Here is a 17,521-nt window from a genome sequence, read left to right as displayed (position 1 = left end):
CCCCCGAGACCATGGGAAGCCTCTGGGTTCCCTGACGCAGCCTCGGCCATGCTCCAGGGCTCTATGGGCGTCACCCCGGCCCTGCTGCATCCCTCTGTGCCCCTTTCTCTCCATCCTCAGGCCCAGCTTCCCTTCATGACGGTAGCAGGACCCCGTGGGTCTCCCTGAGGGTCTCCAGGGTTGGGGGTCCAGTAACAAAATGCTCACAACTCTTGTTTTCCCTGAAAGCAACGCATCCTTCTCTCCTGGCCTCCTTTCGTGCTTTCTGTGGCCCAGTTTGATTCTGCCTTCTTCTTCAAGTTCTCTGAGACCCCTGAATGCTCTTGAGCTCCTCCAGACCTTGGGCTGAATTGAATGCAGTTAAAAGCAGGGACACGGAGTGGGAATCCCAGCATGACCCCTTTCTGCTGTGTGGCCTTGGGCAAGTTACCTAACCTCTCTGTGCCTCAGTACTGAAGAGTGGTTCATAGCACTTGTTCTGGAGCCATATTGCCTGCATTTATATCCTGCCCCAGTGGTATCCTAGCTGTGCAACTCAGAGCAGGTGGCCTTACCGCCCTGTGCCTCAGTTTCCTCATCAGTTGAGCAAGGGTGGTTTTAAGATTGTGAGGATGGAATTCGTTGATAGGTGCAGAGCCCTTCAAACGGGGTATGGACAGACTAAGCAGACATTTGATAAGATCAATAACGTAGCGATGACGCTGTTATTGCAACATCGCCCTTGTAGCCTCTGTCTTACCCCGAGGGTACACTTTGGGCTTTGCCCCTAGGGCAGGGGTGAGCACACCTTCTGTGTAAATATTTCAGGCTTTTCAGGCCATGCCAACCCGCTTCTCGGCCCCTGCGGTGTGAAAGCAGCTCGGCCCCAGAGTAAGGGAGTGGGCGTGGCCTGCGCCCGTGTCACTGGGCGCCGCTGGCCAGGCCTGCTTTGGCCTTGGGCCCTAGTGTGCTGACTCTTGACCTAGATGAGCGCTTATCAGATTCTCTGTGGGAAGGACCGGTCTGTCTCATTTCCAGTTTGTCAGAAATCGATCCGGTGTTGATTGCACAGATGCAGGGGCTCAGCCAGGCCCGGTCCTGTCAGGTCCGGTGGTGTCAGAGTTGGTCATGCCCTTGGATGCCAGGGGTCTGCACGCCGTCATGTTCTGTGCCCACCTTGTGGGAATGAGTGAAGTCGCAGACTTCTGGTGGAGCAGTACTGCCCTGCGCCAAGGCTCCCAGATTGCAGAGACCGCCTGGGCCGGGCCAGGGCAAGTGGGTGCGTGGGGATCGCTGGGAGAGGCGACTGTGGGAGGCTTTGTAGTGTCCTGAGTTCCCTGAGTTGGGGGTCCCTCTGTTAGCTTCATGGCCCCTCTTCCAGCTCAGTTCCTGGTGCTTGGTGATGGCTTTTAAGAGGCTGTGGAGGGATGATCTGGCCTTCAAAAGGTTTAAGTAGAGGGGCAGGGAGGAGCCTCACTGAGAAGCTGCCTTTGGAGCTGAACTTGGAGCCAGGGGGAGGGCCAGGCGTATGGGAATCTGGCTGAGGAATGTTCCAGGCAGCAGGAAGAGCATGTGCAAAGGTCCTGAGATAGGCGCTCTCTTGACAGTAGCTGCCGTGATTCCAGGAGAAACCCGTGAATCCAGAGTCCAAGACCAGCCCAAATTCTTCCTTTGCTTTCAGTGTGCAGCCCCAAACATTCCCTTCTGGAGCCAGACTGCTGGTATTTACGTCCTGCCCCAGTGATGTTCTAGGTGTGAAATCTGGGGCAAGTGGCCTTACCGCCCTGTGCCTCAGTTCCCTGTCAGTTGAGCAAGGATGGTTATAAGATTGTGAGGATGGAATTCGTTGATAGGTGCAGATTAAGGAGCTCTCCAGTAAGTAGGGCTCCCTCTGGAGTAGGGAGCTGTATCCAGGGGCCAGAGAGGGTGCTCCTCTCCCGCCAAAGAACTCAGCCGGCGCTCAGACATCCCCTGGAATCTATCTCCTTTGTCCTGCTGCCCCCAGCCACTCCTCCCTACCCTTGGGGCCCAGCCAAGGAGTCATCGGCTGGGATTCCCTCTGGGGTGTACGGCTTTTCCAGGGGGCCTGCCACCTTCCGAACCAGGAGTTTTAAGGGTATAATTTATTGATTTATTGGTGGCCCTGATTTCTAGCTTCAGAGGTGCCCTGGCCGGGGAGAAGCCCTCCGAGGCTGGGGAGAGGCCCTCCGAGGCAGGGGGTGGGGGCATCACCTGCACGGGCTTTTCCTGCCTCCCTTTCTGAGCAGCTGGGTCCGGCTCCCTCTCCCCGAGTCAGGTTCACTGTTGTCCTCCAGAGACAGGTTCGGAGCCTGGGGCCTGTCCCCTCTTGCCCCTCCTCAGAAAGTCAGCTTAGCCTTCGCCTTGCTTCTCAGAGCCTATCCCCTTATTGCTGTGTGACTTGGACAAGCCATGTACCCTCTGTGTGCCTCTGTTTTTCATCTTTATGTGGGGCTACTTGTAATACCCCCTTACAGGGTTGCTGTACGGATGAAATTAATTAATATATTTAAAGCATTTAGCTGCAGGTGCACACAGTAGGCAGTTTATTACTGTGGGGTATTATTATTGTTTCTTATGATTACTGTTTCGTGTTGGGAACTCTCCTGCTCGGAGACGTGGTGGGTAGTTTCCAGCCGGAGTGTGTTCCAGCTCATGGGACCCCCCCAGGCCCACCTCAGGTCAGTTTCAGTTTCTCTTGTGGGGTCTCCCCAAGTCTTGCCTTCCCTTAGAACTTCCGGGCACTCTTGTGGGGGAGTCCTTGGGCTCAACCCTGGTGACCTGCTTCAAGCCTGGTGGTGGGGGCCAGTGTGGACCTTGGGCCTCCCAGGGTTTAGGGTCCAGTAACAAAATGCCCACACATTCTGGGCATAAATGGCCCCTAAGATGCTCCTCGGAGAATCTCCTAAATTGGGAAACTGAGGCAAAGGGTTCATGCAGAGGCCTGGGGCCTCCTCCACCACGGTTGGCAGCTGTGGGCGCCATCTGGCTGAGGCCCTCTCCCCAGGGACTGGACTGTCTGCCCTGCCTCTATGCCCACTTGGCCTTGGTGTGGGAGAGCTGGGTGGAGAGGGTCCTCCTGGCAGTCTGTGAGGCTTGATGCTTTCTTCTCATACCTCCGTGTGTGTGGTGGGGTCTCTGCCTGGCAGCTGTGCCATCGTCCGCCTGGTGGCCTCCTCCGCTCCTTTCCTCCAGCCCTTCTCCTCCAGCTCCCTTCTCCTCCCCTGGGAGCACCTGGCGTCTTGTGCTAGACAGTGTGGGATTCAGGAGGCTACCCTCAGCCTTGGGGGAAGGCCCTCGGAGAGGTGAGGGAGTTGAGTGTGGGAGGTGCAGACCTCCTTTAATCTGGGCTGGACACCCATTTCAAAGAGGAGAAACTGAGGCCCAGAGGGTTCGAATAACAGGGCCAAAGACATACCTTCTGTTGGAGGCCTTACAGCTCTTGATATCTACATCGGACTGCCCAGGGAGGTCCCTTCCCTGTTTCCAGCTTCTGAGGCTGCCCCTCGCTCATCCTCCCTGGCCCCGGGCCCCTGGCTCGAGGTGCTGACTTTGCTGGGTCTGTAGCAAGTACCCTATCACACCTACCTGGCACTGTGATTCTCTTTGCAAAAAATAACTGCTTTGTTAAAAGCCAGGCAACAAAAGAATGACTAGACTTTTATGGAAAATTGGGAAAAGTTTAAAAGGTGCCAAGAAGAACCGAAGTCACCTGCTCTAAAGGTGACTTCACTCTCTGAAGCCTTACCTATGTCAGACATCACTAACTGATTGCCGCAAACAGCATAGCTGAGCGTTCCAGGCAGACAGAACTAACCGATCGGGATTGGCGCGTTAGTGAGCCCCGTCTTGTTTTGCTTGAGAGGCTTGTTACTGTTTTTTTGTTGTTGTTTTGTTTTTGCTGTTTTTATTTATTTATTTATTTGAGACGGAGTTTCACTCTTGTTACCCAGGCTGGAGTGCAATGGCGCGATCTCGGCTCACCGCAACCTCCGCCTCCTGGGTTCAGGCAATTCTCCTGCCTCAGCCTCCTGAGTAGCTGGGATTACAGGCACGCGCCACCGTGCCCAGCTAATTTCTTGTATCTTTAGTAGAGACGGGGTTTCACCATGTTGACCAGGATGGTCTCGATCTCTTGACCTTGTGATCCGCCCGCCTCGGCCTCCCAAAGTGCTGGGATTACAGGCGTGAGCCACCGCGCCCGGCCATTTTATTTTTTTTAAAACACAGTTTAATGTGTGTCCAATCTGAGTGTATTTGGCAGTTGGGTTGTATCTCATTTGTTGATGTTGAGCCCCCACATGATAATGAATAATGTGTTAAAAAAGGATCTGGACACTTGTTAAGAGGAATTCGTTTTGCGGGACAGTTGTGGTATCAGTGTCGGGACTGTCACAATCAGGGACAGAGTCCGGGCTCCGATCCAGATTCGGCCAAGACAGCTGGGGCCTCACAGTCGCCATGTGGGGGGAGGGGTCAGTGGGTGGAAAATTACTCTGAGGAGCGCTTGAGGGTGGGGGTTCCTCTAAACTGACTTAGCAGGATTCCCACAGCCCCGCAAGGCCAATGTCAAGGCCCCATGCAGAGAGGATGGGCCAGAGGAGCTTGACTCAGGTGTGGGCAAGGAGAGTCTTTGTCACATGGAGGGTGGCGTGGTTTTGCCTGAGGCTTACCCTCCTGTCCGGGATAGAGCCTTACCTGCGGTATGGCCTTGGGTCAGGGGGTGCTTGATTCTGAAACCCGGTGTTTAGGCCTCGCTGGCAGTCAGTGTCTGCCACCGTCATTGCCACCGTCCATCCTTACCCCGGCGAGTGAGGCCAGAGCCTCGATCCCTCTCGCGGGCATGACTTACCCCGCCCGCCGAGGACTGGGCACTTTGGTTGCGCCTTTTTCCAATGTGGCTGCTGCCCGTGGGTCTGTGTTTGCATGTGACGCTGCCCTGCACGCATCTGCAGTCCTGTCTTCCCAGGGCCGCATTTCCGACCTTCAACTCCTCAGGCTGGAGGGACCCGCTGCCCAGCAGGGGTGGCATGGGGTGGAAGGGTAGCAAAGTGGAGACAGCGTCCTCTCCTCTGCCTGGGCCCCCATCAATGCCAGCGTGGCCGGAACGGGTTTTGCAGGTGTATGGTTCCAGGCCTGTAGCAGCCTGTGGCCGCGGACGGCCCGTCAGCCCTGCCAGGCTCGGCGGTCTCACCTGGAAGGTGGGCGTGATCATGGGTCCCTGAGAGGCTGTGTGGGAAGGGCGCAGCCCAGGGCCGTTCAGCCGGCTGTGTTCCTTCTCCTCCTTGGCTTCGGCCCAGGGGTGGTAGCCTCTGGCCAGTTGGTCCCTGAAGTTCCCTGCGGGGACGTGAGCTTGTCTGCCCAGGGCAGGAGAGAGGTGTCCATAGCCTTGCCCCGCCATGCCCGTGCTCACTGGCACTCACTGCTCCTCTGTTCCCTCCCGCAGGACGTCGGGCTCCTGGACTACCAGCACCACTCCCGCGACTATGCCTCCCACCTGTCGCCCGGCTCCATCATTCAGCCCCAGCGGCGGAGGCCCTCCCTGCTGTCCGAGTTCCAGCCTGGGAATGAACGGTGAGGAGAGGCGCGGAGCTCCGTCTCAGATAGAGAGGCAGAGGCCCGTGGCGGAGCAGGAGCACGCAGGGGCCTGTGAAATGAGGGGGTGTGGGGCCGTGGGCTCACCCTCGACCTGGTATGGCCGTGACTTGGGTTGAGGATGGGGACCCGCAGGGAAGAGCCATGTGGCCCTCGGCCGTCCAGCCTGGACCTTCAGTGGACTCTGTGAGTTTGGGCAGGAGTGGGGGCCACCGAGCTGGGCTGCAGCAGGGCTGGGCCGAGTCCACACCTGCTGCCCCAGGACCCCTCCCCTCCCCTCCATTCCTCCGTTTTCTCCAGCTGGCAGAGGACGCTCTCCGGTGTGTGCCTGTGCTGGGCCAGCCTTGCTTTCCCTAATCCAGGCGGGAGGAGAATGAAAAGTGAGGTGGTGGGTGGGAGGGAGGTGGGGTGGGGAGTTGGGGGACTACAGCAAGGGGAGGGCCAGGACTGGGCCCAGAGCCAGCTCTCCGTGCACACATTTTAGGCCACGTTCTTTCTCCCACCTTCTCCAGTAACTTCTGCTGGAGACCCTGAGGTGTGGGGCCTTGTGCCTGTTTCTCGGAGCAGCTGAGTCTGCCAGGTTGAGGGATGGGCCCTTGTTTACTCAGCCAGGACTAGAACTTGGGGCCCCGGGCCCCGGGCCCCAGCCCTTCATGACACCACAGAGGCGTCCCAGGGCCATGGCTGCTTTCCCGGGGCAGGCGGGGCTGGTGGACTGGGTGTGCGCTGGCGTCTGGAGGAGGAGGGGAGGCCGAGGCAGCCTGCCTTTGGTGCCGGGATTGGTTTCCTGGGGCTGCTGTCCCCACGTGCCACAAACTGGGTGGCTTCAAGCCACAGAAGTGCATTCCCATGATCTGAATTCAGAGCATCTGCAGGGCCACGCTGCTTGGAAGGCTTTTCTGTCCCACCAGCTTCTGACGGCTCTGGGTGTCCCCTGGCTGTGGCTGTGTTGCTCTGATCTCAGCCTCCGCCTGCACCTGTCTCTCTCACATGGCCGTCTTTTCATCTGTCCCTGTGTTCCCTGGTCCTGTTAGAAGGACCGCAGTCATCCTAATCCAGAATGGCCTCATCTTAATTCCATGTTCAGTGACCCTAGATCCAAAGAAGGTCTCATTCTGAGACTCCAGCTGCCGTGAATTGGGAGGATGTGTCTCTGGCCACCGTGGCACCTCTGTCGTGTTTAGGCGAAAACACCACCACGCGCTTCTTGCCAAGCACCTCGTGATGGCAAAGCCCTAGGTTCTGGGTCATGAAGAGGGGATGTCTTGGGACCCAGCTTTGAAGGGACAAGGACTTGAGGACCCTCCAGGGAGGTGGGCACAGAGAGGTGGCAGCCTCGCCCCCACAGGGGCAGCAACACAGCTCCAGCCCAGGCCGTAGTTGGCAGCATTCAGTCAGTCTACAGGCCCTGATTGAATGCCTACTGTGTGCCAGTCCCTGGGGGCAGGTGAGCCACCCTGCCTCATTCCGGGGTGGGGGTGGGGGTGGCCAGGAAGTACCTGTGGCCGCCAAGCACACAGGAAGGCAGTGGAGAGAGGGCAGATGGGGCAGGTGAGGCGGGGTCTGGCCTGGGGCAAGGAGGCGCCATTTGCACCAAAACTTGAAGGGGAGGAGCCCACATGGAGGGCCTGCGGCCCCAATGCTCCAGGCAGAGCCCAGCAGGTGCAAAGGCCCTGGGCCAGGAGTGCAGTGGGGGGTCAGCAAGGACCAGGCTAGGCAGGGCCCGTGCAGGAGGGGAATCGTTGCGGATTCCCTGCTCAGCCTCTGGGAAAAGCATTTCAGCAAGGGCCACGTTCAGCCTCTTTGTGGTGGGTGATGGCTGGAGCTGCAGAGGTGGAGGCCAAGAGTCCCAGCTCTGCAGGGTGTGCCGAGTTAGGCAAGGCCACGCACTCTCTGGGCATAGTGTGGACGAGGGTTCGGGAGGGCCCGTCAGTGGGGAGTCCAGGCTGCTGGGCTGAGTTGAGAGGTGGTGGGGCCAGGTTCCGCAGGAGGAGTTCTGCGATCGGCCAGCGATGTCTGCGCGGCGTGGGTGGGAGGGAAGTGGTGTCACGGGTGCTGTTCTCTGCGTTAGGCCCACAGCCTCTCCCAGATGGGCTGTACCTGTGAACCACCGGGAACTTGTTAAATTCGGAGCCTGACTCAGTAGGTCTTGGGCAGGACTGGAGCTTCTGCATTTGTGGCCAGCCCCAGGTGGGGATGGTGGGCTGCTGCACAGACCACCCTGAGTGGCGAGGGAGGGCAGTCACTCTGGGGCATTGCAGTGCCTCTGTGGCACCCTCCCTCCCTGTAAATGTCCTGGGCGAGCGCGGACCTGAAGGAGGGCAGCGCCGCATTGCAGTCCTGCCCCGCTGTGGGGCCGTGGGAGGTGGGCTCCTGTGAGCACCTTCCTGCAGGACCACACAGAGCACAGCGCGCAGTAGGGGCTTGGTGCAGAGGTGGTTGGGACCTTGGGCGTTCTCAGAGTGGCATTCTCCCTGTGACACCACCTGCCTCCCCTGCCACAGGTCCCAGGAGCTCCACCTGCGGCCAGAGTCCCACTCGTATCTGCCGGAGCTGGGCAAGTCAGAGATGGAGTTCATTGAAAGCAAGCGCCCTCGGCTGGAGCTGCTGCCCGACCCCCTGCTGCGACCGTCACCCCTGCTGGCCTCGGGGCAGCCTGGGGGATCTGAGGACCTCACCAAGGTAAGCCAGGGCCCCCAGCTGGGAGCTCCTCTGCTGCCTGAGGTTCTGCTGCTGGCTGGGCTGGGTGGGAGGTGGTGAGTGGGTATGCAGGGAGGGCTAGCTTGGGCAAAGGCTCAGAGGTGGGCGAGCACTGGGTGCCCGGAGCTGGGTGGCAGGAGGAGGGCAGATAGCAGGTCTCTCTGGAGCTGCCTGAGTGTGGGAAGAAGTGGGGAAAGCGTTCCGGGGGACCGAGCAGCAAGTGCAAAGGTCCTGGGGCAGGCACAGGCTTGTGGTCGGGGGTGGCTGGAGTAAGGGAGGGGAGAGCTGAAAGGGGAGGGCCGGGGGTGCCAAGGCGCAGAGAACTGCCCTCTGATGGGGGTCAGGACTGTCCTGTGGTCCGTGTTCAGCTTTTAGCATATTCCGAGAGCTTCACTGAGGGTGGGTGGCTTGGTTCCATGCTTGCTTGGAACAGGGGGCTCAGTGACCTTTGCCTCCAGCCCTACATAGCAGGCAGCCCCCTTGGCCTTGAGCCCCGGCCTGTGAGGCGTTCAGTTCAGGGCTCTGCCAGGCCCCTGGGGCTTCTGGATTCTTAAGCGGCAGGGAAGGGAGACTCCAGAGTCCCCCAGAGTGAGATGGGCAGAGTTGGCTCAGCACTAAAGGGGTGGTGCTTGGTTAGGACATGGCCTGACCTCTAGAGCAACAAAGGCTTCTTCCACTGCCCAGTCTGGCCACTCCTCGGGGCGCCGCATGGCACCGGGCTGGCCCGGGTTGAGTCTGCAGCCACCAGGCCTGAGGGACCATGGCTGAGCTTTGGGCAGGGGGAACCGGACGATTTTAGGCTCGTCTGCCTCTCCATGTGGGGTTACCTGGCATTTCAGGTGGTCTCAGGCCTCACTGGGGCACTCATCCCAGGGCCCTCAGGGGGCCCAGGCACGACTTCCACCACCCCCACCTCCACGGCTGTGCAGCCCTTGTGCCTCTCTGAGCCCCGTTTCTTCCTCCCCGATCTAGGAGCTTGTGTGCAGGGTGTCACCTGGTCATCTGCCTAGAGGGCTCGGCTGTGGGCCCTGTGCGTGGGAGCTGCTTGGCACCCAGGAGCTTGCATGGATGGTGGCCTGGCTGCAGGGCCACACTTGGCCTTCTGCTGGGAAGAGAGGGTGCCTGTTTGGGCCCTGGGACATCCCCGGGGTGGGCTTGGGCTGGCAGGAGGTGGGTTCCGTCCTGGGGCTGGGATGGCCAGGCTCCCCCCCTGCTCTGTATGGCTGTGGCCGGCCATCTGCACACCTGCCAGGTGCCCTCAGGGCTGCCTGTGGGGCAGAGCAGGGAGGGGCTGGGGTGTCTGTGTGGTCATTGGTTGGCTTGGCCTCCTGCTGCTGGGGCATCCCCCCACCCCTGCTCCCCTCACCAAGTTGTCACAGGAAGGTGGTCAGTTAATGAACTCCTGGCCAACAGACCGCAGGCGCCTGAGAGCCTGCTCCGGAGCCTCCCGGTTGGATGCAGCTGCGTCTTTGCTGCCACTGGGCCTCCTCCCTGGCTACCTGCCAGCTCTCTTGCCCGTCAGCTGATTCTGACGCCTCTGCCCTAAGATATCCCAGTTCCAGCCTTCAGCGTGCACCTGAGGCCACCTGGGCTCGTTACTGCTGGGAATGTTGCAGTGGCCTCCTCCCGATCTCCCTGCTGCGGCCTCCCTCTTCACCCTTCAGTTTTTCCTCCAAGCAGTAGCCAGAGGGCTCTTATAAAGGCAGATGCCTGTGTCACCCAGGGGGTATCCCCCCACATGTCCCCCTATGCTCCAAACCATCTGTGGCTCTTGTCTCAAGCAGGAAAAAGCCAAAAATCCTTGTCATGGCCTGCAGGTCTGGCATGATCCAGCCCCATCACCTACCCGAGCTCATCTTCTTGCACCAGTCCTCTCAACCCCTCAGGCACAGCCTCCCAGGCCACCCTGGGGTTCCCAAGCATGCCAGGCACATTCCTGCCTGGGGGCTTTGCGCTGGCTATGCCCTCGGCTGGATTGCCCTGCCCTCAGGAGCGCCCCACCCCTTAGGAGCACTCACCCCTCAGGAGTGCCCTGCCCTCAGGAGCGCCCCTCCCCTCAGGCATATTCCTCCTTACCTCCCTCATTCCAGTCCAGGCTGCCCTCCAGGGCCTGTGGCCAGCCCTGTGGGGACCCTCGAGGCCGCTCATGGCTGAGGCTGCAACCCCACCACCTCCTCCTGGGGTGTAAGATTCAACCACAGCATCCCTGCTAGACTTGAAGGGGGTCTCTGTGGCCTGGGGCTTGGGCCCCCTGCACTTGAGTCTGGACTTGGGACTGGTGTCAATGCCAGGGCTTCTCCTTCAGGCACTGCCCCCTTGGGGACCTGAGCCAGCACCCCTGCCCCAGGCCCAACCCTTCCAGCATATCCCTCCTGCCCCTCTCCCCTTCTTTCTCTCCTCCATCTCCCTCCTTCTTCCCTCCCTTTCCTTCCACCCAAACAGCCCCCCTGTCCTGCTCACTCCCCTTCACCCCCTGCTTCCTCCCTCTTGTCAGCTCTCCCTGCTCATCCACTGCAGCTCCTTCCCTACCACAGAGCTGCCCCAGCTACACCCAGCCCGTCTGCGTCTGCGTCTGCGTCTGTGTCTGCGTCTGCGTCTGCCTGCGGCCATCTGTCCTTGCCCTCCTTACCTACCCCTCCCCCACCTTGAAGCCGCCCTCACCCATGGGTTCTGCCTGTCTTCCTCTCCTGCCAGTGGCCTTGCCCCTCCCCCATCCATTCACCCCCCCATCTCCTTGATTCCCCACCCCCTACCCCCATCTGCTCCCCCTCCTTCCCCCACTCCCCTGGAGTCCAGGGCCCTGTGAGCCATCAGTTCATTGCAGAAACTCATAACCCACTGCCGGACAAGGATGCCTGGGGGTGTTTGCCCCATGGCCCTCTTGGCTGGAGAGCGACACTTCCCACGTGTGTGTGTCCAGCCTGGGGCCTGCCATGCCTCCAGTGCCCTGGATGGCCCTTTGATTTCACTCCTCTTTCAAACAGAAAGTGGAACCTAGACAGTGGCGGGGGAGGCTGTGCACAGATTAAGCACCTGTGGTGTGCTGCTATGGGAGTTTGCCGCCGTGGGAGTTTGCCGCCGTGGGAGTTTGCCGCCGTGGGAGTTTGCTGTGGCTTCAGTAAAGCTCAGGGCAGCCCAGGCTGGAGGTGCTTTCTCTCTCCAGCTTCCACAGAGGACCCGATGGCAGGGCCGCTGGGGAGATCGCAGGCAGTGGCCCCAGAGGCTTCTGTCCCCCAGGGTCACTCAGCCGCCCAGCCATGTCTGACTGCCCAGGCTGGGGTGGGGATATGGCCAGGTGGCGTCCTCATCCTGTTGCAGCCGGGTGCTGGGCCAGCTATGTAGTAGGCTCCTCCCTGCACAGCCCTGGGGCACCCCTAAGCTCCTTAGCAGCCTCTGGGCAAAGGCGATCCTCCTCCTGCAGCAGGAGTGGGGGTGATAGTGGGCACTGGGAGCCAGGCAGGGGAGGGAGGTGGCCTACTCAGGCCTGCAGGGTTCCCTTCTCTGCTCGATGATGCTGATGGGATTGAATGGTGGACTCTTGGGGTAAGACAGGTCCTTTATCGGGAGGCTGGGTGCAGGTGGTAAGAATGCTGACAGTGACGCCAGGTGATGTTCACTCAGCTATGCCACGGCCAGTCAGTGTCATTCCCTGGTCTCTTCCCAGCCCCAGGAGGCTGGGCCGGTACCCGCTTTTGTAGAAGGCCCCCGCTGAGTGAGCTGAAGGATTCAGGCCTGCCTCCAGGCTGACCTGCTGCTCTGGGTCCCCTCTGGTCTCCCTGGCGGGTGGGTACCCTCCTCCCTCTGCCTGGGACCCCCATTAGCACTGGAAGCCTCTCTGTCCTCTGTTGTTGTTGTCACAGAGGCAGGAGAGAGTTTTAGCTCAGCCTCCTGGGAGAGGCCTGGATGGATAGCAGGCCAGGGTGTGTGTGTGTGTGTGTGTCTGTGTGGTGTGTGTGTCTAGTGTGTGTGGTGTGTGTGTGGTATGTGTGTGTGCATATCTGTGTGTGGTATGTGTGTTTGTGGTGTGTCTGTAGTGTGTGTGTGTCGTGTGTGGTGTGTGTGTGTGGTGTGTGTGCGTGTGTGGTATGTGTGTGGTATGTGTGTATGGTGTGTGCACGCATGTGTGTGGTGTGTGTTTGCATGCATCTGTGTGTGGTGTGTGTGTGTCTGTGTGGTGTGTGCATGCATCTGTGTGTGTGGTGTGTGTGTTTGTGTGTGTCTGTGTGTGGTGTGTGTTTGCACTCATCTGTGTGTGTGGTTGTGTGTGTGGTGTGTGTGTGTGGTGTGTGTGTGGTGTTTATGTGTGTGTGTCTGTGGTGTGTGTGTCTAGTGTGTGTGGTGTGTGTGGTATGTGTGTGTGCGTGTCTGTGTGTGGTATGTGTGTTTGTGGTGTGTCTGTGTAGTGTGTGGTGTGTGTGTGTGTCGTGTGTGTGCGTGTGTGGTATGTGTGTGTGGTGTGTGCACGCATGTGTGTGGTGTGTGTGTGTCTGTGTGTGGTGTGTGTTTGCACGCATCTGTGTGTGGTGTGTGTGTGTCTGTGTGTGGTGTGTGCACGCATCTGTGTGTGTGTGGTGTGTGTGTTTGTGTGTGTGTCTGTGTGTGGTGTGTGTTTGCACTCATCTGTGTGTGTGTGGTGTGTTTGTGTGTGTGGTGTGTGTGTGTGTGTGTGTGTGTAGGCAGCTCAGGGCCAAGTCTTGGAGGGCGACCAACCCTTGAGTGGGCTGTTGTCCCCATGTGCATGTTCTGTGTCTTCGCAGAGAGCAGGCCCGGGCTGAGTCTGCTGCCTGCAGCCTCTCCAGCATGGCCGCGCCCTCGGGCCTGTGGGTTCGCAGGGTCTCTGTCCCTTACTGCTCTGCGGTTCTTTCTGCCTGCCTGGCTTTCTCTCTTGTCAGGAATCCCTCTGCCTGCGGCGCGCCCGCTGGGATCTCTTAGTCTCTGTGTCTTTGTCTCTCTATCTCGTTCTCTGCCTCCGTCACCACGTCTCTGTCTTTCTGTCTATTTCTCTCTGTCTCTATCCGTGTCCATTTCCGTTTCTCGACCTCTTTGTCTGTTTGTCTTTGTCTCTGTGTCTGTCTGTCTCTCCTCTCTGCTTGGACCACAAGGTGGGGAGCGTGACGGGGTTGGTGCTGGGCCTGGCCAGCCTGGCCGCAATAATTGCTCCAGGCTGTGAAGAGATTTGGACAGTCTGAGTCAGGGAACCGCCCGGGAGAGTGTGTGTGCTCAGGGGCTGTCTGGTCTGCCTTGCGGAATTCAGCTGAGTGCCTGAGGCAGGAATTCGATAGAGTTTTCTGTGTTTGCCCCCTGCCCTGCCGTGTTCCTGTTTCCTGATGCTTCTCTGCTCTTCAGCATCTGCAGTTCTGCGGCATCAAAGACTTCCTTGGGAATTCACCGAACTTTGTTTTGGGGACTTTAGAATGATCACAAATAGCAGCATCTCTGAAAATCCCTGGCGGGACAGACAGCCCCTGTCAAACTTAAACATGAATTCTGGCTCACGTGACCCACGTCCAGGTTTGTTAGCTTTGGGTGCAGCTTGATCTGGGTGAAACGACAAACCTGTCTGTTTTCATCTCGGCTCTGCCGTCTTTCATGGGGTCGTGGTGTGTTAGCAGGAAGGAAGCTGGTGACTCCAGGCCTTCCTCCTCCCAGGTTCAAGGCCGGCAAAGAGAGCAGTCTCCCACCTTCTCTCCACATTGCTAGCCCCAAACTGCTTTTGCTTCTCACCATGACTGGGCCCGTGCCTGCCCTGAAACCTGCCACTGTGGCTGGAGTAGGGGTAGACTGGGAGTGCACGAAGCTGGGCCCCGACTTCTCCTGGAGCTGGCACAGGGGAGCTGGAGGGCTTTTCTGCCTCTGTGTCTTCAGTGCTGCATGACAGCAGGGGCATCTGCTAAACGGTGCCAGCTGCGCCCTGGCACCTTGTGTGGGTGTATTAGTTTGTTGTTTTGCTTCCCTTGGCTTTGGTTGGGTGGGAAGGTCATCGTGACTGTGCTGCAGGCCTGACCGGCAGGCTCTCTCACCCCCCGTTCCGGGAAACCTAGCCCCGGGGAAGCGGTCCTGGCAACCAGGTCTGCCTCTGATTTTTCAGTCGCGGGCTGGTTCACATAAAAGTAACCACGTTTAAGTAACAGTTCATTGGCTTGTTCATTTACAGTGTTGTGCAGCTGTCACCTCTATCGAGTTCCAGAACATTCTCATCACCCCAAAGGGAGAACTCCATGCTAATCACCAATCAGTCGCTCCCCGTATTCATCTGTTCTCACACTGTGAATAAACGCATGCCCGAGACTGGGTAATTTCTAATAGAAAAAGGTTTAATTGACTCACAGTTCAGCATGGCTGGGGAGGCCTCGGGAAACTTACAGTCCTGACGGACGGCGAAGCAAACACATCCTTCTTCACATGGCAGCAGCAAGGAGACGTGCAGAGCAAAAGTGGGGAAAGGCCCTTAAAAACTGTCGGGTCTTGTGAGAACTCTATCACAAGAACCAGGATATGGGGAAACCGCCCCCAAGATTGAATGACCTCCCCTTGGTCTGTCCTACGACACATGGGGATTATGGGAACTACAATTCAGGATGAGGTTTGGGTGGGGACACAGCCAAGCCGTATTACTCCTCACTACCCCTCCTCCTTTTTCCTGGCAGACACTCGTCGCTGTCCATCCGTATGGATTTGCCTATTCTGGACATTTCATGTACGTGGACTCGTACACACTGCAGCCTCTTATGCCTGGCTGCTTTCACTCAGCATCATATTCTCAGGGTTCATCCACAGTGTAGCCTGGGTCAGTGCTTCAATCCTTAAAAAAAAGAAAAAGATGGGGTTTTGCTATGTTGCCCAGGCTGGTCTTGAACTCCCGGGCTCAAGCAGTCCTCCTGCCTCGGCCTCCATGCCTGGCCCTTCACGTGGCATTGTATGGATATGCCACATTTTACTTAGCTGTTCATCAGGTGATGGACTGACTGCAGTTTTGCTGTGAATCAAAGCTAAACCCGAATCTTAAAGAAGAACCGTAAGTTTCCAGCAACTTTTCCAAGCGTCGATAGTGGTTGCCAGCTGCTGCTGCTCCTGGTGCTGCCCATTAGCCCTGGGGATGGAAACTTACTTTTTGTTAATGTTGCTTTGGAGCGTTACTCCCAGGTTGGATGAGTGGTTTGCTCTCACGGTTTTAGGGTGGCCCGGTTCCCAGAGCCCCCATTCCACATCCTCGTCCTTACTGTGTTCTCTCTCTTCTTGGCCTGGTTCGAAGCGCAGAGATAGGGTAGCGGAGATGTTTCTTGCCACTGGTAGTGCCGCCGGCTTCTGGGTGCCATGCTTGCTGCTACCACTTGTCTTAAGAACCTCAAGAAATGACATGGGCTGCAGGGAGAGACCAGCCAAGCCCCCGAGGTGGACCGCAGTGAGGGGCTGCGCGGTGGCATTGGGACTTGGGTCTGACGTCAGTTGGCACAGAAGGGGTGTTGGGCACTTCGGGCAGCAGAGCCAGCCTGTGCAAAGGCCTGGGGGTGCCAGATGCGTGAGCTGTCTGTGGCTTGCTGTGGGTGAGGTTGGGTGCCGTGGCCCTGCCTGCTCTCCCGCTGGGGAGCAGTGAGCCCGCACCCCCTGGTACATGCACACGCTTCCGAGGCTTTTCCTAGGACTTTTTCTCTTACACACGTTTCTGCCTTTAATTTCTGGAGGTCCTGCACTCTGGGTCCCTGGAAGGGGTGCTGCTTTGGTGCCTAGGCTCAGCCCCATGGTTCTGTGCAGTGAACGGATGTGTGGCCGGGACCCCATTTCTGATATGGGCGCCCCTGCAGCCTCCCCCTTCCAGCACCTTCCAAGGTAGGGTGCTGAGTGCCTTCGGCATGTCGTCAGACAGTAATCCCACTTCCCACGGTGGTTGTGACAGTTACATGGATTAAGACTGGTGAGTTGCTTGGAACAGGAGGCCAGCAAACTCCAGCAAGCTCCAAATCTGGCCCTCAGCCTGTTTTTCTAAATAAAGTTTTATTGGCACACAGCCATGCCCATTGGGTCCCCATCACCTGTGGCTGCTTTTGCAATACAGTGGCAGGGGCAAGTAGAGGAGACAGACCTTGTGGCCCTCAAAGCTCGAGATGTTTTTACCATCTGGCCCTTTATAGGAAAGTGCGAGGGCCTCTGGCATCCACTCCCTGTGGCCTCCAGGCTCCCAGTTTCCTCCTCTAATGGAGATGAAGCAGCAGCCCCCTTGGAGGGCTGCTGTGGGGTCTGCTTCATGGGGTGTGGGGAGCTCTGGGATGCGCTGAGTCCCTGGCGGAGGTGGCCTGAGGAGCAGGGAGGACTACATTGGGCGACTGAGGCATATGAGCCCTTGTCTGCATTTCCCTCGAGAAGTCCATATGTGTGGAGGGAGCACCAGGTGCCTGCTGTCCTTATCCCCACATCTCAGATGGTAACAGAGTCCAGAGGCAAACCTAGTGTGACCCCAAGTCTTCTGGCCCTTGTGGGCCTTGCTGAGGCTCTGTGGGTTGAGGGGGGGACAGAGGCCCTGAGGATGCAGGAGTGGACAGAAGATGACGCAGCCTCTGTGAGTCCCGAGGTGGGGGTTACCCGGTGGCCCCAGGCTGCAGTTGTCCTGGGAATAATGCACCCTGTGTCCTCTGGGTGCAGCTGCCGTGGGGGCGGGGAGGTGGTAGCCTGGCGCTGCTCTGGGCCTTGTCTGCCAGCAGCTGCCAGCTTGGCCCTGAGGATGGCACGGGGCGGGGTCTGGATTCCTGGAGCCTGGGTGGGGGTACCATCCCAGCCAGGGGCATGCCAGGCTTAGAACCATTAACTCATCAAGACTCGCAAGGACCTGGGAGGTGCGAGCTGTTGTTCTCCCCATTGTACAGATGAAAAAGCTGAGGCAGGGAGCAGCTGAATGATCTGCTTGAGGTCACGGAACTGGAGAGTGGCAGAGGGGGCTGGGATTTGAACCTAGGGCTGCACAGCAAGGACTGTTTTTTGTTCTTTTTGTTTGTTTGTTTGTTTGTTTTTGTAACGTTATCCCGAGAGTGCTCCCAGCACTGCCTGGGTGCAGCAGGCTTTAGCGGGTGGGAGGAAGGCATCCGTGGATAACTGAGTGCAGGCTGCCTTTGTTGTTAAGCACATTTTCATAAACAGCTGTATTACACAAAGGGTAACTCTCCTTGAAAGAAAATCAGAAATCATCTGGGCAAACAGAAAGAAGAAAGTAAAAACACCGTCTTCTGCCCTGCTGCCT

The 17,521-nt window shown here is 58.3% G+C and overlaps 1 protein-coding gene across 33 annotated transcripts in view; it reads left to right on the top strand.

The window, feature by feature from the left end:
- Window positions 1-17,521, top strand: part of NCOR2 (nuclear receptor corepressor 2) — a 240,317-nt gene that overhangs the window by 77,560 nt on the left and 145,236 nt on the right. For all 33 annotated transcript variants that reach the window (XM_078337682.1, XM_078337664.1, XM_078337665.1 and 30 more), the window contains 2 exons: window positions 5,444-5,571; window positions 8,097-8,274. In XM_078337682.1, the coding sequence (XP_078193808.1) occupies window positions 5,444-5,571; window positions 8,097-8,274 (306 nt within the window). The remainder of the gene's footprint in view (window positions 1-5,443; window positions 5,572-8,096; window positions 8,275-17,521) is intronic.

The sequence above is a fragment of the Callithrix jacchus genome, chromosome 9, assembly GCF_049354715.1.
Source record: "Callithrix jacchus isolate 240 chromosome 9, calJac240_pri, whole genome shotgun sequence".
In the NCBI taxonomy this organism is placed as follows: Eukaryota; Metazoa; Chordata; class Mammalia; order Primates; family Cebidae; genus Callithrix; species Callithrix jacchus.
This window is presented reverse-complemented; position numbering and strand designations above follow the sequence as displayed.